The sequence below is a fragment of the Haemaphysalis longicornis genome, unplaced genomic scaffold (assembly GCF_048455015.1).
Source record: "Haemaphysalis longicornis isolate Haplotype H1 unplaced genomic scaffold, Haemaphysalis longicornis Haplotype H1 scaffold_1, whole genome shotgun sequence".
Taxonomy (NCBI): Eukaryota; Metazoa; Arthropoda; class Arachnida; order Ixodida; family Ixodidae; genus Haemaphysalis; species Haemaphysalis longicornis.
This window is the reverse complement of record NW_027526203.1, coordinates 49,025,975-49,049,543: the sequence shown is the minus strand read 5'-3', so window position 1 is coordinate 49,049,543 and position 23,569 is coordinate 49,025,975. Positions and strand designations below refer to the sequence as shown.

Sequence of the window (23,569 nt, the reverse complement as noted above, 5' to 3'; positions counted from 1 at the left end):
GACGCGTTTCAGTTACTCCTACCGTGTAGCTACCCCTTCTGTCTCCCTTCCCAGCCCTCCCCTCTTACAACTCATGTGATGATTGCAATAGCGTGATTTTATTCTCCGAGAACTTTAGGGACCCTGCTAGTCGTCGTAGCTCATCCGTGGTTATGGTAACTGGCCACCGCAGTCACGCGGCGTCACGCCCCCAAACAGAGTCACGCGTCGTGAAGCACCCAAACAGAGGCTTTGAAGAGACACCCGCTTGTCCCTTGATTCAGCCTTCCGGCCAAAAGTTAACAGGGTGCTAGAACAAGAGGATTAAATAGCCAGAACCATTCCAAACTCCGGGTACCGCTGGCAGTGGTCATACGTGTGCCCAAGAATTTGCGGAAAGAAAACTGTAGGTACATTTAAGGAAAAATATAGTGGCCGCGAAAGAAAAAAAAACGCTTTCAAAATGGCGCAGAAAGGCTCAGTATGTGCAAGATGAAAGCAAGCACACACGGGACAGAACTCTCGCTCCTGCTGTTTCAGACAGAACAAGAAACGAAAGATAAAGAAAAGGATTCAGGCTGTCCCAGGAGAAGGCGCGAGTGCAGTGCGAATGTGGGAAAATTGGATTGCATTGAGCAAACCTCTGTTCAATTCAGAACGAGAGGAGTGAGACAGAAAGGCGTGAGCGGTGGCAGCAAAGAGTGGGGAACGGCGCCCCAGCCCCTCTGGCGACTTATTGCTCCGCACTTAAGGTTTTCACGCTGAGTGGAACTGCTCAACGTTTTTAATTCAATACTCTGGGTTCGCACATCTCGCGAGAAATTTTCCGCGTTCTGATATCTCGCGCGCAACTGCTGGGATAGCGCGCGTCCTTTTGGTGCATTTTTTGCCGCGTGTTTTCGTTTAGGTATAGTAGAAACCAATGAAACGGATATTTAATATTGGAAAAAGCTGGTACTCTCTCGCGTTTGGTACTATAAGAAAGCCTAGTGTCTTTAAAAATACAGAGCCCTTCCACTCTGTCAAGAACCAGCGAAGTAATGGTTCGTAATGTTAGCGGCTGGTTCACATAATTTGATTTCTGATATTTCAGGTAAAACCACCGTTACGGCGAGTTTCTTTATGATACTCCCTCCGTAGATGGATATTTACTGACATCAGACAGTAATTATGTGACGTTTACAACTTCACTGTGATCCGATCATGACACGTAAATTAAACTCGGAGCAATGCTACAGTCGTCTCAGCCGATAATTGTCCTATAGTTTGTTACGCGATGCTTTCGATAACACAAGACTTAAAGCTGCTTTCTGTAATCCAACTCTCTGCGTAAATGGCCACGCTTCACTGTGCATCACACAATGTGGAAAAGCCAGCTTACAGATAGCATACCCATACCGTTCCCCCGAAAGACGACTTCACCTCTAAGCGCAGATGCAATTTGGCGAAGAGATTTTTCAGGGACAATATAAGCTGTCGTATATGAAAATATGAAATCCCTATGAGCTTTTTTAATATTTTGATATTTGTTCTATAGTGGGAACCGGACGCCGGAAAAATCTGCCCCCGCCATTTTTTGTTCGTGGTCAAATTTTGATTAATTGTGCGCACGCCAGGGAATAGCGCAAAAGTGCAAACCGTTTTCCTCTAGCGTGCGTACTTCGCGAGGAAAAATTGCAAACGCGCGTGGATGACGCGCCGTTTTCAGCAGCTGCAGTTTTGTTCCCAAATTTGGGGCTTTTCCGTCCCGCGTGCTGTTTTTGTTCTCACAAAACTTTTTTTGAAAACCAAATCAAAATTACAAACATTTCAAGGCTGAATCAAGAGACAAGCGGGTGTCTCTTCAAAGCCTCTGTTTGAGTGCTTCACGCCGCGTGACTCTGTTTGGGTGCGTCACGCCACGTGACTGTGGTGGCTAGTTACCGTGAAAGCGGACGAGCTACGACGACGACGACGACCCTATGTGCTTCGCGCATAAAAACTCACCATTGTGATCATCATGTGAGTTGAGTTCTAAGAGGGGAGTGAACGAGCGTGAGGGTTGGGAGGGGAAGAAACAAGGGGATAGTAACACGGCAGGGGTGGCTGAGACTCGTCTTTTCACACGATCTGCAGCAAAGCCAACATATACGCGGCCATTTTAAAGCGAAAGCTCTTCTACGCTACATCTTTGAACGTCCTTCATCGCGTCGCAAGTGACCTTCAGCTGCCAACAAGCAAGCACCACCTTTCCTTTTGATCGCTTCGCTGGCTTGCAGCCTAGAAGCTGGGTACCACGTGACTAGGCGAAGGTGAAACGGCTGCATCGCCTGCGCTTGATCGCTATATTTATAAGCGCAGGCTGGGTCGCGTGAGCCTGCGATTCAGCGCAGGGCAACCTCATGACTGGCGTGGGTTTAGCGCCTGCTTCGGTGGCGCTTGGTCTCTCAGTCTTGCCATTGATGATGCGCCATCTGGGCTGTACGTGCGTGACCTCCAGCGCGGGTTAAAGGATGAGTCCAGACATCCCGTATATGTAGCTGTAATACCAGCTGAAAACTCTCAAACAAAGGCAAACTTTCACGTAACCCTATAAGAATAGTCTTTGCGCCCGCTCGCGATAACTAGGTTTAGATGTGTTAAACCAGAGCCGATTCGCTGCTCGCATATTCCATGATAGAACGAGCATGCGTGTACACGCGCATTTTTTTGTTTGCAGTCAGATTTTGATTAATTGTGCGCAATCCAGGTTATAGCCCAAAACTGCAATCCCTTTTCCTCCAGCGTGCGTACTTCGCAAGAAAAAAATTCCAACGGTAGTGCGGATGACGCGCTGTTTCCGGCGGGTGCTGTTTTTCTCAAATTGGGGGCTTTCCGCACGGCATGGTGTAATTTTTCTGACTAAATTTGATTAAGAACAAAAGTTACACTGAAATAACAAACATTTCAAGGCAGATATTGCATTCTGTGGTGAAGAAAAAATTTACAAAAATCCTGAAATCGCATGAGACGCTAGATTGTCGCTCTCTTTGACACCCCATATCTCCTTATCTGCGGTAGTGACCAGCTTGTAAGGGATGGGTAATGTCGGCTAGTTATTTATAAACATTTCTCTACAATTGTGCTTGTGTGGAAAAATAAATACGCACAAAAAAGAGTGACCGCTGTGCTTTTTCTAAAAATGCGCAACTTAGAAACTGTTGTTCATACGTTACAACAGCTTTTGATAGGGTATGCGACGCAAAACTTATAAATTATACGGTTAAGGTGTCAGTTTGCAAATAATTGGGTGTGTTCGCGCTTTTGTGACAACTCATCAACATTTCGTGGAAATAGCTGGAGAACATCCATCTTTTTTGTCCGTTTTTTCTGGTGTGTCGCAAGTGTCGGTTTTAGGTTCGATTTTGTTTCTGCTGTACATTATTGACATTGCAAGGGGCGTACACACCAACATCGAAGTGCGATTGTTTTCTGACGATTGTCTTTTGTTTAGGCGTGTAAAGAATCTCTCTCGCCACACTTGTTTGTGTGATTCTCTTTTTAAACATTATTCACCATTGGTGTGCACAATGGGACACGGATATCATCTTTACAAAATCTGCCTGCATGATAGTTTCAAACAAGAAAATTCCCTTTATGTTTGATTATACAGTGAACACGAACCAAATCAAAAGATCCACCCAATTCAGTACCGCGGTAGGAAAATTACAATTACACTAAATTGAAAGTCTTATATCTACAATATCTGCGGATAAGCTCAGTGCGATCTTGGACTACTCAGACGTAAACGAGGGGTGCTCCTCCCGAGGTTAAACTTCAGGCATACAAAACTACTTTTCTACCTACCATAGAATACGCTAGTATAACCTGGGACTCGCACCACCAATATCAAAAAGATAAATCGGAGCGTCTTCAAAGGCTGGAAGTGCGATATATGTTTTCCATTTATGAGAGGAGGCATTTAATAACATCCCTGCTCACTGAGGGTAAACTGTCTCAACTCGCAATTCTTCGAAAAATAGCGGGACTCAAATGTTTGTACCAGGCTTTACAGCAATAAGCTCAATTTAAACCAAAATTCCATTTGAATCCCCCAGGAAGGGTTTCATCACGAACCAAACACGCACACGTTATTATGCCCCACACACAAAGAATTGACACATTTAAACACACTTTTCTAGTCATGACAATTGTGAACTGGAACAGGCTTGACACAGATTTCTTTAAAAATGTAGGCACAGTTAAATCTTTTGGCCAAATAAGAAGGATGTAGCTCGCTCTCTGTAACAGCGCGACACTCTTACAATTTTGTAAACGAGTAAATAAATTAAATAAAATAAAATTAATATAATAACCTGTTCTCAATTTTCTTTCCACTTAGGGAATCGAGACCCTTCTCAAGATGGCCAAGAACACTGCTCAAAAACATTTTGCACTATTAACAGTGAAGCTGCTGAGCAAATCGTTTGTCTATGGATGTCCGCAGCTAAAAGTACCAAGAAAATGCCGAGCGATCGTGCACACGTGCCTCGAGCGCACGTTCGTCAAGCTAAGCGTGTATCCGTAAGGGACAATACAAAAAATCTACGGCGTTCGCCGCATCGTGGCAACAATTGCACAGAGCCAGAAAACACATCATATATCGTACGCCCCTAGTTCGTCCATCCTCGTGTCGTCATGCGCGTGCGCTCTCTACCGTAAAAGGGCCGCTTCTGAAATGTCGAAGCTGCTGTCGGTGATCACTGACTTCACATGGCACGGCCGCTGATATGTCGCACGGCCGAGGAAGAAACCGCGCTTCGGGAGGCTCAGCCAGCAAAGCAACCGCTAGAGACGATGAGTCACGCTTGCAGAAGGGCGTACGAAAACGTCGACTAAAACCACGAGCTCACTCTGGCCTTGCTCAGCATAAGGTCATTGAAATGCCATACCGCCGATGTCAACCACATGTCAACTATACCGTTATCGTTTTTTTATTATGATATTATTATATTGTTATTGTTATTATACGTAAAACGATAATGTTACACCCATTTCACTTTAATTTCATGGTTGTGATATTGTCCTCTGAGAGGCTGAAATGGCAGGTAATTTGAATTTCAGCAACGTCATCCACCAAATTACCAGGCTTCCATGTTTCTCGCGAAGTGCGCACGCTAGAGAAAAACAGATTTCAATGTTGGGCTATTCCCTCGATTGCGCGTAATTTATAAAAGTCTGATCGAAAACAAAAACTGCGCGTGTACATGCATGTTCGATCTCTCGTGGAATCACGTCCTCCCACAGGCAGCGCCACACGATACCCGAACAGACCCCTACAACTGCTTCGCCGTTTAAATTGCTTTCAAGCCACGATCTCAACCTCTTTGGATCCCGAAGCCAAACATTGCGCAGCATGAAACGTATTGACCCGTCCCAGACCAGACGATTGCACCTAAGAAAAGAGAGTGTTTTTCCTTTTTGATTTTGCATTCTTCTTATTTACCTTAAAGAAATTGGATAGTATAGCAATGTTATCCTTGAAGACTAACATGTGTTTTATGGCGGTTTCGTGAGACGGCTGGAAGTGTTCAGAGGAGTGGCGTCATGTTATTTGTTATAAAACTGGCTTGTTATCACCCATAAAGGACAAATGAGAAAGCACTTGCTATTGGTATGAGGTCGTTTGGGCGAACCAACGTCGTACAATTTCATTCCTGATAGTTTAGTGCATCACAATCCCTCGTCAATGTACTACCTCATTATTTGCGTAATGAAGGCACTTTTTTCGCGTAAAACAGAAACAAAGCTTGGGGTGCGTTTATTATGCGGGAAAAGTTTAAGGAAACTTTTTCGAAGTTACGAAAGCAGGCCGCACCGAAAGAAAACAAATCAATAGATAACCTACCTTTCACAGTAATATACGGGTAAACAATTGGTAAACAACCAGGGTTTTTATTGCTCACCCGTCTTCGTTTGTCAAGGCTTCACTTCGTCAATTCCTAATTGTCTATACCGGCAGGACGGTTCCTACCTCAACTGCGTAGCCCAGAGCATTTAACTTAAAACTGGCCGTGCAACTGCCATTTCGGCCCATCGCCGACAGAAAGGTGCAAGACGAGCAGAAAAGCAAGTAAGTAACAACACTACCACGAAAATAAGAAGGGCAAGACTCTCAGCGGACTGAGCCGACTGAGCGTCGTTGTGACTGGCTGTTCCACGACGCCGCGCCATAGTGTTTGTTTTTACTCCAAAATATGGTTTTAGGCTGCATTCGGGACCATCATCAGCGGACGCGAGGTAAGAGGGAAAGCTACAGTACGGCCACTCGTGTGAAAGCAGGGTTGAAAAGTTGGGGGTGCGTTTATTACCCGGGGAAAAAAAGAAACCTAATTTTGACTACTGAAGTTGGGGGTGGGTTCATTACGCGAGTAAATACGGTAAGTCCCTGGCCAATTTCGTACTCTCAAATACATCATTCTTGCGCCAGACGATAAATACTATCAGTCAAACGACGCTGTTGCTCACTCAAACGAAGACCGCCTGGAAGCAGCCAGTCCGCCGCTGCTCAACCAAGTCCGCCGTTCCGTCCTCGAGGGACGTTTCGGACACTCCCCAAGCCTGGTGCGCCAGCTCCTCCGAGTCCAAGGTCACGGGGTCCCAAAGAGATTCAACTTGGGAAGCACCTGGACCCTGAAAGAAATAACGAGAAAGTGGTCACATAAACTGCATGGGACACCTAAGCAGCCGACAGCTCCATCGCAATAAGGTGAGGTTTCAGTGCCTGTCCGTAGTGTCTATGCTGCGACCGGAGTATCGATGCGGCTTAATTGATTTGTAACTTCCAGTTTTCCGTCGTGTCATATCACCTGCGGCTTCAGTCTAATATGTAGTTGTGTCAAAGCAAATAAAGTACTCGACCACCGGCATGCTGTGGGTCCTGTGGAGGCGGTAGTAGCGACGAAACTCCATGCAGTACTCTGATAACTCTTCATTGCCGGCCGATTATACGTGCATGCGTACAACAAAATATCTTGCCGTAGTCCGGGAAGCAACGATTTAAGAGGTAAAATAGTTTACATCCCCTTAAGCGCCTAATGGCGGTCATTGGCCAAGCATTAAAAATGTTCCTCACTCCAGCAACCCAGGTAACGTCCCCGAGCCCAGCACAGGCCCGACCACACACTGCGGCCCCTTGTTCTTGTACTGGACCGTCTACTGCGTCGGCCCAATGGGGGTGCAGATACCGTATAAAATGCAACAGTTAAAATCTTTAAAAACACTTCGTAGGCTAATGAGAAAAAGTCAGGATATAAAACACACAAAGCGGTCTTGTGCCCAAACAACCTAGAGTTGCGCTAGGTTTCGCAGGATCTAAAGAAAATCCTCGAACCCCGAAGCTATTGCCGGAATCCTTATCACCGACACCTCGTTTGCCATGCGCACTTTTACGTTTTGAAGCTGAATCCTCGCTTGTGGCAAGCAACTGGTGACTCCTTACCCTCCTCGCCACTCCAAGTAATGTATTTTATCCAGTGCGCCTGGGAATTCCACCTCGTCGCAAGCTAAACAGTGATCGCGTAACAGAACTAACCCAAAATTTAAGTATTCTGTATTGTGAGTAATATCAAAGTGGAAAGTGACTGAGGGATTGAGAAGTTTATTGCACTGGATGACTTTGAGGTTTAAGTGAAACAACTAAAGGGAGATAAACTTCTTAAGCCACGTCGGCTCTATATTCCGTTATTGGGTCACATGAGACCAAGGGTAACCAACCGAGTTGTGCGTGGTAGGATTCCTATGGAAGCATCGTCTGCTCATTGGTCTTCGGTAGGGTAAACGTCTATGCCATTTATGGGGGTGCATATACAAGAACGGAACAAACGCCATCCCATGGCCTTTGTTTGGAAAAGCCACCAAGGCTCGCGAAGCGACCGCGCAGTCGGCGGAAGGATCATTAGGGGGCCTCTTAAGGTGCGTCCTCACTTGCGGCACCGCGCGCGCGCAGCGCCGCACGCACAAAAGCGCGCGTCGCAAAACGCCCTTCTGCGGCAAGATTCCTCTGCCGCGCAAGAATGGGAGTGCGATCCATCTTTGCGGCAAGGCGCTTTGCGCCAAAACTCAACGAGCCAATCAGCGCCCGGTTCCCATGGGCTGCGAGGTCAGTGCTCTCCTCGGGAAACTTGCCGGCGCGGAGCGCGCAGATCCGTTTCTTCCCTGCTCCCTCGTCGGAGAAGGCATATAGGACCACTACTCTCGGCTGCCGCAGTCGCTTTTGCTCGCGAGCGCTCCCAGTAGTGCGGCCTTCAAAAAGCGGCGGCGTTTTTGCGTGCGCGGCGCCGCAAGTGAGGACGTACCTTTAAGCGCTTTCGCGATATTCAGTGCAGTCTTGGAAGGTGAGTTCTGCCTTGAACGTGGGTCGTTTCATTCGGGCTCGGGCTGAAGCGGTAATGGATCATCGTAGCATTCTTCTGAGTGGAAAATGCATTTTAGCGCAAACGAGTTTAACATGTGCCCTCGCAGGCGTCTTCGGGGCGCTTGAAAAACGGTTTCCAATGCCTAAGTTGCCTGGAGTGGAGGCTAGAGTGAACGTGTAAAATCGGTAACGTAGACAGAATATGCAATATTTGTGTAATAGACGTTATGCGAAATTGCTTGGTGATCTAGCAACACTGATGTAAACGAGACCGTCGGCCATATTGGTACGGGCGCCGATCGGGAAGTCTCGTATTGTTTACTGTGGAATACTAGGTGACAGTAACGCGGTATGGCTGAAACTGGACGGCGTTTTCCGGCTCCCGACCGCGGATTGTGGACGAAGGACTTATCTGCGCTGCCGATTGTGTGAAGACTCATACCACTCGGGGTGCCGCGCCAAAGACCCATCCGAGCGGCAGCGGAGCAGGGCATGCCGCCTAGCCACCGAGGTGCATTGCTCGCCTTCATCGGTGCGGACAAACACGTGCGACTCGCAGTAAGTAAATCCTTCTTTGTTTTTTACTTGACGCGAGTTAACCGGTATGAGCATTTGTAGAGCACTTTGTTCACCGTTGTTTACCATGCAAATGCGTAGCGGCGACCCTGTTGCAGTAACCCTGAAAGAGGAGAGCGACAATCGCCAGACCGTACCGCCAGTGGGTGGATTAGGTATTTTAAAATGCTGTACATCGAATTTACGGGACGAATTTTGGCGAAGATGTTTCCGGAAAGGTTGCGGCCGTTTTCCGTAACGGTCTTCCGCCCGCGCGTTCGCCGCAAAGCAATCGTGCTTTGCGGCGAAGTCAACTACAAAAGCGCACAAACGCCTTGAATTTTTTTTGTGTGTGTTTTCATTATTTATTGCGCATGTTCTGGGCAAAAATTCGCTGTTGCAATATTTCTGGTGCCGAAACCCGGGAGGATGACCGCACACGACGAAGGAGACCACCGACGTCCCCTCCGGCTTGAGGTACCCAGAACCCCTGTTGACTGCTGCTTCTGCTAATCACCCCGCCCTCATCCGGAGGTCGGCATGGCTGGCCCAGACCGTACAGTGATGACGGGCAGTAAGTGTCGAATAGATAAGCTGCACTGGCAGCAACACATCTTTCGCGTAGCTACTGAAAGGCTGCTCAAGGCAGCGAATGAGCTTCTGGAAGCCCCGTCTCCATCTCCGCACGACTTGCAAGCGACCATTGATCTGCTTGAGAGCAAAGATGCCACAATTTACGAGATAGCCCAGACAATTATCGATATTCTTGACCATGAGGAAGTCGAGCGCGAATACTTCGAGGCCTTGGCGTACCAAGGAAGTATTTTCCGCGCCCTCAACCGGCTCCGCAATGCCTTGAAGGTCTCAAAGGCATCCGGCATGATAGGCACCACCAACGCCACTCCTAACAGGCCAAATGTCCCTCGACCACTGACCATTGGGGCCAACAGCGTTCTCCCGACAACCCTTCGAGGTGACTCTCTCGTCCGCTCACAGGCAACGACCTCGCCAACTGTAGTGCAAAAGGTCAAGGATGCAACATTTAACGGTGAGACACGTGAATGGCAAGGGTCTGCGAACCATTTCGAGTCGGCAACCCGTGAACAAAGGGATTTTTCTGACATCGACAGCGTGAGGCCAGGAGGTCCGTCGAAGGATAACATATCACTGAAGGTGGTGCAAGAAGACAATGCGATGTGCGACGCGGGGAAGCGATTCTTGTTCCTACCAGAGAAGGAGAAGACTATCAACAACAATTTTCCAGGTAACGTCTCGCAAGTCTCCGTACAGGAACAAGCCGTCGTCGCAGCGCAGGATGCTCCATACCAAAAGGCTGAACACACGAACTTGCAGGTGCGACCCACCACCGAGGCAGCGTCGAGTGTCTCAACAAAAGGCGAGGGTGAAGACCGCGAGGATACGCGTGCAACAGACAAGGACGACTCGGCTGCTTCCGTCCAAATGGAAGACGAAAAACATGCGTTTAAGGACGGGAAAGAAAGGATAGATACTCCGTAGTTTGGGTTTGAGAAGATCTTTGTTCCCGAATTCATGAAGAATGAATCCTTATCGGAACTACTTAAAACCCGACCAGCTCCTACCGTCGAAGTAGTTGAAAACGCTGCAGTCACGAGCGAATCGCAGTCGTTTGATCGAACTGAAATTGAAACGGCAGAAGAAACCTTGCTGTTCGCTGCTTGTCAGTGGCAAGAAACTGCGCGGCAGAGTAGATTTCTACTCTACTTTGACATCTTTATTTTGACTACTTTACTTTGACAACAAACTACCCACGGAGTAGATGTCGTGGGAGTAGATTTCTGCGGACCCCTGTACTGCCGCTCTACGCAACAGTCTGTGAAGCTGTATATTGCCGTTTTCTCCTGTGCAGTGACGCGAGCAGTTCATTTAAAAATTACTTCAGACATGACGGCACAAGCATTCATCCTCGTCTGGACGTAAAACGACGGAAGGCGAGGATGAATGCTTGTGCCGTCATGTCTGGAGTAATTTCTAAATGAACTGCTCGCGTCACTGCACGGGAGAAAACGGCAATATACAGCTTCACAGACTGTTGCGTAGAGCGGTAGTACAGGGGTCCGCAGAAATCTACTCCCACGACATCAAACGGTGACGTCTCTGCTATGCGGTCTTTCGGTAATGGTGCCACCGGGACAGACGCGGGAAGTAAACGTCGACGGCGACACGGTAAGCACGACAGGAGCACCTTCCTGACGGTTCGCCTTCCCTTTAAGATCCAAAACCTTGATCGAAGGTCCAGAAGCGTAACTTGAACTCCGGCGTGCAGAAGACGGACATGTGTCACGGCTACCAAGAGTCGCGTAAACACGTGGTCACTTGGCAAAAGGATTGGATGCTTAACTTCCTCTGACCCATCAAGTTCCTCTAAGCGGCCTCCAACTCTGAGCAAGCCATCCAGGCCAACATCTGGCCGTAGGGTCAGAACGCTGGAGCATGATGGCAACGGCTGTCCAGCTTTACGTGAGGCGATCTCGGATGGGAAGGCGGTTTTCTGAACCAGCTGGAGCCAATACCGCTCCGCCTGATCTAGTTCAAGTGACGTCAGTGGCCCAAAAAAGGTTGGCTGCCTTCGGGTAGCATTGCAAACAAACCTCAAAATCCACGCGGTTACTCTGAGGAGCCTCGAGAGTGAGGCGTAATTCTTGATGTCCAGCAGTGGAGTGGGTGGACGTGCAGATTGCTGCGAGATTGCGGTTGGGCACACGGACGCAAGTTCGGTGGTCAGCTCACTCACTGCTATCGCAGCGCAAGAGGTCGAAGGCCAGTTGCGTTCTGGTTCCGCCAACCACAGAGGTCCAGTCCACCACGTCGGTTTTCGTGTTAGAACTACTGCTGGTACTCCGCGCGTCAAAAGGTCCGCCGGGTTGTCCGCACTCGAACAGTGCCGCCAGGTGAAACCTTGGGTCAACTGCTGAATTTCACGAACACGGTTCCTCACAAAGGTCTCCCAGCGGTTTTCGTCGCCAGCAATCCAATGCTATGCTACGGTTGAGTCAGTCCAAAAATAGGCGACACAGGATGAGAACTCTGACATTTTACGAATGTAGTGCCATAACCTCGCAGCTAGAAGGCATGCCAGAAGTTCTAAACGCGGTAGAGACACCGTCTTCACGTCTTCAGTGGTGCAATGCGAGTCTTGCTCATAAGTAGCCGAACGGTAAAGCTGCCATCGACGACTGGCTGACGTACGAACACTGCGACACCGTATGCATGAGGGCTGGCATCAGCGAACAAATGTATCGTCGCACTATCATGACCTTGCGATGCCAGTAACAAACAACGTGGAATGCGCAGGGTGGATAGGACCGGGAGCTCTGATACCCATTCCGTCCACAAGTCCTCGATGTCTGGTGGGAGAGACCGGTCCCAAGCGATTCCCTGTCGCCAGAGCCGTTGGAACAGCAGTCTAGCTCTCACGTGAAACGGAGCAATGAAGCCCAGCGGATCGAAGAGCCTGGCGAAGGCTTGCAAAACGGTTCGTTTCGTCGATGGTTGGGTGGGAAGGTACGACAGAACGCCTTGCGTGGTGATGACGATCTCATCTGATGAGCGGTCCCATAGCAAACCAAGTACCTTGGATTTGGAGCTCGGCTCAGTAACGTTCTCAAGTGAGAGCCCGTCGTTCAAGAATTGGGTGCAGAGCACGGGTGAATTCGAGCACCATTTTCTAAGCTCCATTCCTGCATCGGTAATAATGGCATTTGCTTCCCGGTAAATCTCCAATGCCTCCTCTTCGGAAGACGCGCCTATGACTAAGTCGTCCACGTAGAATGACCGTTGAAGGCGAGCTGCAATGTCCGGGTGTGTTGTCTTCCACGTTTCCAGGTGGTGCTGCAGAGTGGCTGACAGCAAGAACGGGCTAGACGACGCTCCGAAAGGAACCCTGGTCATACGCCATTCGACGATTGTCGGGACGGTATGGTCACAGGTCGGTAATCGGTCAATCCACAGGAAACGGAGCGCGTCTCTGTCTTCCGGTTGAATGCTTATCTGGAGGAACGCCTTCCGGATATCCGCAGTAAGAACTATGGGGCTGCACCTAAACTGCAAAAGGAGCTGTAGGAGATCAGGACCAAGCTTGATGCCCTTATCAAGCATTTCGTTTAAAGACGGTTTCCCGTACTCATGTGATTAGGCATCAAACACGACGCGGACCTTGGTAGTCACGGCTTCGCGTCGGACTACCGCATGATGAGGTAGGTAGTAGACAGTCGGTCCGGTGGTTTCAGACGGTAATACTCTCTCAGCATGGCCTTCCTTGAAGTACTCGCTGATGGCGGCGTCGTACTCCCGCAGCAGTTCTGGCTGATGTTCAAACCGCTGAACCTGCCTTTTCAGCCTGCTATCGGCTACAGTTCGGTTCGTGGATGACGTGAGCCCAGGTGTCTTAATCATGAGCGGTACTACGTAACGACCTTCGCTCTTGTGTACTGCGCTACTAAAGTGTAGGTGCGCCGGGTGTTTGTTGACGTCGTGCTCCTCACCTGCATCGCTTATACCGATGGCGTCCAACCGCCACATCTCCGACGGGTCTCCCGGTCGGAACTCCATGCGCCAATCGTCAGTACAAGCCAGGAATAATGCAGTTGCACTGGTGGTACGTGGTTTCAGACGATGGCAGACGTCAGTGTAGGTTCCTTGAACGACCCAACCGAATATTGTCTCCATGGCGCACAAGGTGTCGGTGAAGTGCTCAACACGTCCGGTTACAACCCTCCAGTAATTGTCAGAGCCGATCAACACGCTTATCGTGGAGTCCTGAGGTGTATCGTCTTGGGGATCGTCGGCTAAGGGTAAACTCCGGTCACGCAGCATTGCAATAACGGTGCTCTCTATGGCCGGGCCCCTCACTGTACAGACCTCTGGCACTTCCAGAGCTTGGAGGGTCAGCTCATTTGATTCAAAGCGGCCACAGAGAGTTATGTTCACCCTTCGGCATTTGTACTGGCGTGGGTGGTTGCACTTGCCGAATGTGAACACTGCCAAATCCTCAGTTCCAGTGCTGGGTAGAGACAGTTGCTGCGATACGTCTTGACGGACGAAGGACCGTTGGCTTCTGGTATCAAGCAGTATCCGTACCGGCACGCGGTCGAGGTTTCCGGACGCCCACCCCGTGGTGGTTTGGAGCATTACGGGTGACGAGGACGTGCTGCTTGCAGGAGGAGCTGTTGTCACCTGCCTTCCGCGTTGTGTTTGCACCTCTCGGTTTTCAGCTCCGATAGGAGTAGGTGGTCGTGGAGTGCCCGTTGCTGCTCTTCCCCAAATGCCGCACAGTGTAGAAATATGGCGCCCTGAGCAGTGGTCGCACCTGAGCCCTGCTGCGGCTCGGCAATCACGGGCAGTGTGGCCCCTTTTCCCACACTTGAAACAGCAATGCTTCCTTTACAGCCGTCGGCGCTTTTCCTCCGCTGACAGTGTGGCCTGGCACGTACGTGTCGCGTGTCCTGGAACGTCGCAGAGGGAGCACTTTGTCTGCGAAGCCATGGACGGATCGGCACCTGGCGATGCGGACCGTGCTGCCGCTCTACGCAACAGTCTGTGAAGCTGTATATTGCCGTTTTCTCCTGTGCAGTGACGCGAGCAGTTCATTTAGAAATTACTTCAGACATGACGGCACAAGCATTCATCCTCGCCTTTCGTCGTTTCACGTCCAGACGAGGCATCCCGTCTACAGTATATTCTGATAACGCCAAGGCATTCCGCAGCTGTTCGAAACAGTTGCGCTCGCTGCTCTCGGACGCTGTCCAGGACTATGCAAGTGCTCACCGCATCAACTGGAAATTCATCGCTGAACGAGCTCCGTGGTGGGGTGGCTTCTCGGAGCGCATCATCCGGACAGTCAAGGATGCGTTGAAGCGCTGCCTTGGACGAAGCAGCCTGAGTTACGAAGAGCTGATCACTGTACTGGCCGAGGTAGAAGCGATTGTCAACTGCCGCCCTCTAACACAACTCTGCGAGGATTGCGATGATGCAGTTGCGCTGACGCCATCGCACTTTTTAACCGGCAAGCGCACAGTGGGACTGCCACCACGAACTGCCGACTGTTTGCCTAGCTCCACCGCGCATGACTTGCGACGAAGGGTGAAGTACAGAGACGAGCTTCTGCGCCGACTATAGAAGCGTTGGAAGGAAGAATATTTGCTTCTTCTACGCTCCGCTCATCACTGCCCGCCTTCCTCACCATCCCAACTTCGTGTTGGCGACTTGGTGATTGTCAGGGACGACAACGTGCCGGCGCTGCAATGGAAGCTTGGCAGAGTGGTTAAGGCGTTTACTGGTAGGGACGGCATCGACAGATACTTTACAGTCACCTTCCCAAATGGCCAACAAGTACGGCGGGCTGCTCAGCGGTTATACCCCTTGGAGGCGGGCGACCACTCCGCGGGCCCGGGAGGATGTTGAGTTTCCCGCGGGAAGCAGTGGCGGGAAGCGCCATGCGCCTCGCGGCTCAACCACAGAAGAAGACGAAGAGGGCGGGCAGCGGGGGCATGCGCGTGAGCACGCAATAAAGAAAGAAGAGAACCAGGAGGAGGTGTTCGAACTGGTAACGCGGGTGTCGGTCTCTTCGCTTACAGTAAAACCTCGTTAGCTCGAACTCACTGTACTAGAATATATTTTTTTTTAATTCGATGGGTCATCGCTATAGCCCGAATGTTTACCTGTTTATCTCGAAAGATTCTGGAAGTGAGTTCCAGATAATCATATCATTGCTTGCTTAAGTTATGACGAACACGATTATGCGGGTACTGGTATCGTTACCAACGCTGAGGTTTTTAATTGTTAAACTTCCTTCTCTTGAAAAATGCATTAACAAAGCATGCAGAGATACTTGCACGCTCGAACTTGACAATTTTGACATCATTGCTGTTTGAGGTGTATTAAGCAAGACACAAAATCTGGTCATTTTGAGTCTGTTCCTTGCGGCCACTTCTTTATGCTCTGTCCCTTTACCATAAACTGTAGCGGACTAGTCCTGTTCTTCCCTGAGTGTTATTTACTGATACTCTCTCTGTTCTTGCAGGTTGGGCCTCATCCATGAGCTCAGCAGCTGCTTTCGCTCCCAGAAGAAAAGTGGCCGGCCCTATGTTGTGTGCCTCACCTTTGAGACGGACAGTGGGGCGATTGGGGAGGCATCGTGCGAGCGCCCGGCGGGTTGCAGTGGAGCATGGAGTCACATCCTGGCTGCTGTGCACCTACTCGCCCTCGTGCAAGCCAAAGGTTTTAAGAGGCGCCTCCGGAGCTTGCGTGCATTGAGCTGCCACATCAGTGCGGACGTCCGAGACAGCAGGGCATCAAGCCAGCGAGTGCCCAAGACATTGATTCGAGAAACCCGCGAGAAAATGGCCCCTCCCTTCCCTTGTCAATGCGTCTGTTCGATGCACGTCGAGCACAGGAGCAATGCGAGCAGCAACAAAGTGCCGTGCGGGCGCTTGGGAGAAACCTTGGGAATGGGTTTTTTTCCCCAGTTGTGCTGGCCTCACCCTCCACAGTGACAGAAACAAGGACAGAAACCAGCAAGCATTCATGCCACATTTCGCCGTGGTCATCTGGCGAGCACGCAGAGGCTGGGTGGGCAACGTCGTGTTTTCTAGACCGCGGCGTGCAGGTGTGCGCGAATGCTTCCCTTTGTTCCATTTATATCCACAGTTTGCTATACTGCACGCGCTATAAATCAGCGAAGTAGTTTAATTTACTGGGATTTTCACTCTCGATACCAAAAAAAAATCGCGCCAATCCACCCCGTGAATGTGGTTGGAAAGCAAAGCTGTAAACGGCACCCATAACGATTGCCCATGCGACATCACTTAAATTCACTCACATCGCTCTTCAAATAGCGAAACCAGAGAGAAGTGAAATGCACTTAACCACATCATTTATTACTTCAAAGAGATATTCTTGTTAAGGTTAAATCAATGCATGAAGCATGAACGGTGTTTGGTTGAGTTATATTGGTGTAGCACCAGAGTGGAAACTTTTTTATATAAAATTCAAGTAAGCTCCAAAACGGTGTTAGACGATCTGTCTTCTCCGTCTCTGCGCCGCGGACGGAGGTGACGAGATGTGCGGCAGAGAATGAGGAGGAGGAAGTAATACTTGTGTTCAGATTTCTGAACGTCCCAGAGTGCAGCCCTGGGGAGTGATTCCTTCTTCTGTGGGACCCATATGCAGTCCGCGCGGCCTGTGTTCTGTCCACCCACTGAAGCTGGGTAGGTAGAGAGGGCCTGGACAGCAGCATCTCCCATTGCTCTTGTTGGGTAGTTGACGGAAAGAGAGGAGGGTGCTCAGGGCTAAAGTCGCACACCAAGATTATGTGGCCGAGTGTTCCTACTTCTGAGCAAAATTTACATTCACCGTCGTAGCGATTTGGATACATTAAGTGAAGACGCGTAGGCTGTGAGACGGAGCGCGGATTGTATGAGCCGTACGGTAGTTTGCTGTACTCTGGAAAGGTCAGGGTAAGGCGAAGGTACGGTCTCTCTCAGAAGGCGATAATGCTGGGTTATCTCCCTGAACGTGACAAGCGGGTGACTGTTCTCGTGCAGCTCCATAGCACGGGAGGTAAAAGCGCAGGCTTGTTGGGTGGGCGTACTTGTTGCCCTCCATTGAAGCGTGAGGGGGTGTCCAGATGAGCTGAATGTAACCGTTTGGGGAGGGGTTTTTTAGCACGAGCAGTGCAGGTCAGGACACCCAACCCTACTGGTAAATCCAGTAGGCTTGCTTGGAATCGATGACTGCCCTCAGAACCCCTGGTTGAGCGAGAGCCAAGGTGATGGCTGCCGTCATTTCTTGGGTCCTAAGCGAGGTACACACAAGAAGGTTGGTTCTGGAGGTAGCCACGATGATGGCGTATTGCTGCCCTCGATGTTTGGAGGCGTCTGTGTAGATAACTGCATGATCCCCACCGAGGGTGGTGTTTAGCGCTTGAGCCCGTGCTTTTCGGGGACCCTCGTCATGTGAGGGGTTCATATTTCTAAGCAAAGGGAGCATCTTTAGTTTTAGTCGCCAAGAGTCTGGGAGTACGTCAAGCGGAGTGACATTCTGGGCTGCCCAGCCAATCTGCTGAAGCATGCGGCTACCCATCACAGTTCTGAGTCAGACCTTCTGGTTAGAAAGATGGCCTCCTATCAGCTTTTCCACCGTGTTGTGGAGCCCCGTTCTAAGCAGCCTCTGCGTGGACGCACTCATGAGAAGACGAATGGCCTGCTTCACCGCCTATCTAATCATTATATAAAGCACCTCTATGTCTTCCTTGTCGAGAAGAAGACAGGTGGTTTACGTAAGTAACTCTCGAGAGGACAAAAGCTTCAATTAATTGAAAGGTACCGGATTCCTTTAGGCCTCGCTTTTTGGTGGTAACTTGCCTGATCATGTGTATGATTTGATTAATGCTGTTTTTGAGGTGCTGCAAGGAGACGTCACTCTTGGTGTTAGCCTCGAAATGTAGGCCCAGGATCTTGATGCTGGGGCTTGAAGTGGTGGCCTGGCCATCAAGGAGTATTTGAATGTATTCCTTGATTTGGCGTGAGGGCGGACGACAAGGAGCTGTGATTGTTTACGTGAACACTGGAGGCCACAGGCTTGAGCACATTGGCGTACTAGAAGGGAGATGTCATGCATTGGTGTGAGCTTCCTTTAAATTTTGTAACTTTTAGCACACGAGCAAGGTGCGCACAGGGCCGCTAGACGGGCGTGAGTGGTCGCGTGACGCTTTCACGTGGCATTCAGCGAGAACGCCGGGGGCAAACCCGTAGATGTGCTTGGTGAGTACACCGCCTGTCTCCCGAGTCTTTGCGTGTGCTCGTAGCTAAATCGGTAAGACAACGGGCTCTCGCTTTGTTAGTCTATTAGTACCAGGTTCGATTCCCGGCGGTTCCAGTTAATTCTTTTATTTGTTCGCTGGAGTTTCCTGGTGACACCAACGGTCGCGAAAGAACCCTTGGGGGGTAGAGGTAAAAAGCTTTGCTTTAAAATGCAAAAGCACTCAAGCTGATGCGCGGCGGCCTGATGCAACTCTGGCCGTTTTCTTTTTTTTTTCAATAAAACTTGAAAATTGTCTCAGCTACCGACATCAATGGCCACTATCATTACGTCGGAGGCATGCATGCAGCATGTGACAAACTAGAGGAGTGAGTGTGTATTTTAGTCGCAAAATATTCGACAGTAAATACATCGTGGCTGAAATTACAATGGGCACCAAGTTAACTTGACGTAACAACAAACCTTTCAGCCCGGCCAATCGGGAACCACGTGCAAAACCTCGAATTTGTCACCGTTAGATCATCATAAAACAGTGTACGCCACTTCTGCAACGACACGCAGCTAAATGCAAGGTATCGTGCGCGCCCGCCACAGAGGAAATTTTCATCCGCGCCGTGACGGCGTAGTGCGGCAAGAAAAGTGGAAATTTTCATCCGCGCCGTGACGGCGTAGTGCGGCAAGAAAAGTTTGTTTACAGCCCTAGGTAAGATAAAGGCTCGTGTAGGGGCTAAGTGGTACCATTTAACAATGAAATGAAGCGGGCGCAGAGCCACAGGGACGAGTAAAGAAACAGCCTTATTTTGGAAACGTGTGATACTGTTTTACCGGTCGAGCGCCGCTGTCAGTCGCATGAATAGGTGGCGCACGCTCAGGCTTCATATGGAATACAAAGGCTGAACCACGGAACTCCAACGCAGCTGTATTTTTCATCCGGACAGCGACTACGGAATCCCGCGCTTAGCGAACCAACGACAAATAATCGGTCCCAGCGCACTGCACCCAGCGTGTCACAAAGGTTAATTGCTCGCGCCGGCATAGTTCGCGTCAGAAAGTTCATTCAAAAGCGTGGAACTTCACGTACCTTTTCTCCATTTTGACCGGTATTTCCGCATTGCGTACACTGTGGTACGAAGCAATGCTCCGGCATTGTAGACCACCACCAAGAGCGGTCAATGCTCGCCTTCTATGTTTTGTTAATGGTTTCGGTTTCAAACGACCGTACCAAAATGGCGGACCTAGTTACCGGAGTCGACGTGAGATGGCGGGGCGCATTTTGCATAGGGTCTATTGCTTCTTCAATGGGATGAATATTTTTGTGTGCTTTTCTTTTTCCTGTGTAAAGACGTAAGCCGGTATCTCAAAATGTGTTTCGAAGTGCTGAAGACACGTAGCGACTATTTCTACCAGGTATTTTCTTTCAGCTTCATCATTGTTATCGTGACGCAAGCACCCCACTTATTTTGTCTGCTGAAGGACAAAGCGTTATCCGGTATACTTCCGGATGCCCGTATCCTGATATGCCTGACTGCATATTTTGCCCCAGAATTTTCCTATTTCATCCCTCCATAGGGGTAATTTCCTTTCCCTACTTTTAGACCCGCCTTTAGATAGCTACTCTGTTACCCTGTACCGAAAACATTGGCTCAACGCTACCCTGTAAAGGTGTTTGGAAAGCAAATCTCTAAACGACAGCTACAACAATTGCCTATGCACAGTCACTTGAATTCACACACGTGGCTCTACAAAGAGCGAAACAAAAGATTCTGCCAGCCATTACTTAGAATTTTCGGGGGTGGCCTCCCGAACGCAGGAGCATCGGCCACGGGCGGGCTAGAGCGGCGGACGCTGCCGCCGGTGTAACCCGGCTGTGCGTCGTCAGAAAACGGAGAGGAACGTCTTTCGAAAGGTCAGACAGCGGGACCTAGCCATCCTAATGTGCTAGTTCGGGGGTACACCACCGCTCGACACAAGCACAGACACCGAAGCAATTCGGCCTCTGAACTTAGTAATTCCCATTTACACCGATTTAAACTACTTAATTTAGTAAGTTTGAGAACTTCGAGAAAGGTGAGGGACCTTTTATAATTGCTATTTATCAGACCCAGCTGCTGCTTTCGCCTTTTATAATAACTGTTAAAACACAACCAAATTGGTATTCACCAATTTAGAAAACGGAGCTCCATTCGTGGCAATCAGTGCGCAAAATGTAGCGCTTCTCTATCGGACAGATTTCTGTATGTGGTCTCTACATCTGGTTTTCCCGCCCTGCAAACCAATCCTTAACGTGTGTTTGGCATACGACCACTTAATTACGTCGGGTGCGGGTTACCCAGGAGGGGCTGCCGAAGAAGTTAGTCAAGCTATGCGAAGGACGCCCGGAATGGACGCGAAACACGCCAGAACAGGCCAAAAACAACCGTCGCTAAAGCAGACGACGAAGCCATCCCTCCAACGCGCCCGCCGGTGCGAGCAGGCAGCTGCGCGCGGAGAACGCTGGGTAACAGCGCCCTATCACCGCGCCATCTATACTGTGCACCGGGAGTGGAAATCGCCGTCCCCCTCCTTATCCGCGTTCGCAGTTTCTTGTCCAGCGCGCCAAGGAGGAATCCTTCTCCCACTTCAAAGACTATGTTCCCTTCAAAGACTGACTTCAAAGACTATGACTTGAAAGAACATGACTTCATACACAATCGTTCCTACTTCAAAGACTATAAACCAAGTGGCCCAGCTTTCTACCTTAGTCAAGGAATCGTTGGCTGGTAAAGGTAGAAATCTTTGCTTTAAAAGACCGGGGCCGCGCTCGCGGCTCTTTTTATGTGGCTTCCTGTGACCCGTCAAGCAGTGTACCCGCTGCTTTTGATCCACAACGTCTTCTCAGATATCTCGCGAAAACAAGGAGGAAGAGAAGGAATAACTTAATTAAATAGAGATGGATGCGACGGTTTGCAACCGTAAGGTGCCGGGCTGGCCGCTCCTCCTCCTCCCCCCCCCCCCCCCCGCCCTTCTGTTACGGGTTATCTTCGGTTTGAAGGTGAGGTTCGATACTGGCAGCAAGCACACTCAAGAACGTCTTTTTTTTTTCAAATGGTCGAGCTGAAGGCCCGGGGCTACAGCTCCCGTAGCGCCCCTTACTCCGGCCCTGGTCGAAACACGTCCACTTTTGGGAGACGGCTTCAGAGGAGTGTAGTTTCTCTCCGATCAATCGGAGCTTTTACATGCCCATCCGCACGCATACCTGATGGTGCCTGGATGACTCGGAGGCTGGGTACATCGAGGGACGGGGCCGGCTCCATCGAAAGGTGCAGGCGAGGAGCGGTGCGTCCCCCGTGCGCCGCCGCAGAATGGAGCCAGGCTGGTTAGAGGCCGGAACCGCATTGGACACGTCCACAGGCCACTGTGACCATTCGGTTGGCGAGGGGAGGGAGACGAACGGCGCGGCCGCTCCAGACCCACTGCGAAGGCGACGTGAGGGCCGACACATGTATGCATATACTGTACACGCCAACGAACACTCATCACTCAAGAATGAAAGGCTGATTCACGCGAAACGTACAACAAAGCAGACGCGACATATGCTCGACTGATCGGTTCGGTAAAATTAATAACGGGGTAGTTTGTTCGGCGCATTGAATTGCAGAAGAAGGCACTGACATAGGAGACATGCGCCAAGAATGCAGAGTCACTAGATGGTTAGAGAGCGTGGTAAAGTGCGCGTTCGCTGTCCGGCAAGATAAGATAGACTTGCGCGGAGCGGGCAATACGAACCCGAATAACAGGCCAGCGCAAAGAATGATAAAAGTCATGGACGTAGTCAGACGGCGCGTTTGCGTTGGTCGGTGCCAGGATAATTGCAGCCGTCAGAGATCACGATGATGACTGTAGGGTTTAACGCGCCGACGGAGTGCAGGCGATGAGGCGCACCGTAGTGGAGCGCTCCGAATTAATTTTGACCACCTGGGGATTTTTAACGTGTGCCGAAGTCTCGTACACACGGGCGTTTTAAATGCAGACCATTTCTTTAACTCACAATGTCACCCGTCCGTTGGCGATCGGCGTCCGCAGCAAGCCAGCACGTGCGCCCCTCCCCCGTTTTTCCTCGCTCTCAACAACAGGTGCGGGCGCGCATGCGCGTGCTCCTACGCTGAAGGAGGCGTTGCAGCAGCAGGTGCTACCTCCTCTCCCTCTACTGCGCGCGCTAAGGCAGCGGCGAAGCGTCAGCGTCGAGCGGCCGATCCCGAGCGTCGAGAACGAGAGGCCGCCGCCAGTCGTCAGCGTCGAGCTGCGGATCCATCGAATCGAGAGCGGGACACGGCTTCGAAACGTCAGCGGCGAGCGGCGGACCCCGCGTTACGAGAACGAGATGCCGCGGTCGGCCTTGTTGACGTAGTCCACGACGTACGCCGCGCACTCGTAGTGGTCGAGGATGATCTGCAGGGCCATGTTGGAGTCGAGAACCCTTCCGATCCACGGGTTGAACGCGTTCACGCGCTTCTCGGCGGGGGTCCTCGCGTGAAGCACGCACGGACGCGACGCGCCAGCCCGCAGAATCTCCGAGTACTCCTCCCCGGACCGCACGTCGAAGGCGCGCAGGAACTCGTCCAAGCTCGCAAACTCCCCGTGCTCCAACGCCTCGTGCATTTTGTCGTACTTGCCTTCAAGCGCTGTCGACGCACCCGTACGACAACAACAACTACAACTACCACCGCCAACTACCACAACCTACGCCACGTGACCACCCCCAATGCTCTGAATTTACTCGTGTCCCTCGCGCGGTGGCATGCGACAGAGGATTTTTTTGCTTTTCGCCTCCATCAGAAAAGCGGCCGCCGCGGCCGGGAATCGAACCCGCGACCGTGTGCTCAG

The 23,569-nt window shown here is 50.5% G+C and overlaps 1 protein-coding gene across 3 annotated transcripts in view; it reads right to left on the bottom strand.

The window, feature by feature from the left end:
* Positions 1-22,357, bottom strand: part of LOC144163956 (uncharacterized) — a 103,807-nt gene extending 81,450 nt beyond the window's left edge. For 2 of the 3 annotated variants that reach the window (XM_077694599.1, XM_077694601.1), the window contains exons 1-3: positions 22,260-22,357; positions 21,942-22,158; positions 6,466-6,630 (exon numbers count right to left, since the gene is read on the bottom strand). In XM_077694599.1, the coding sequence (XP_077550725.1) occupies positions 6,466-6,630; positions 21,942-22,158; positions 22,260-22,333 (456 nt within the window). In that variant the 5' untranslated portion in view covers positions 22,334-22,357. The other variant, XM_077694604.1, reaches the window with a different exon arrangement.
* Positions 22,358-23,569: the final 1,212 nt, after the last annotated feature.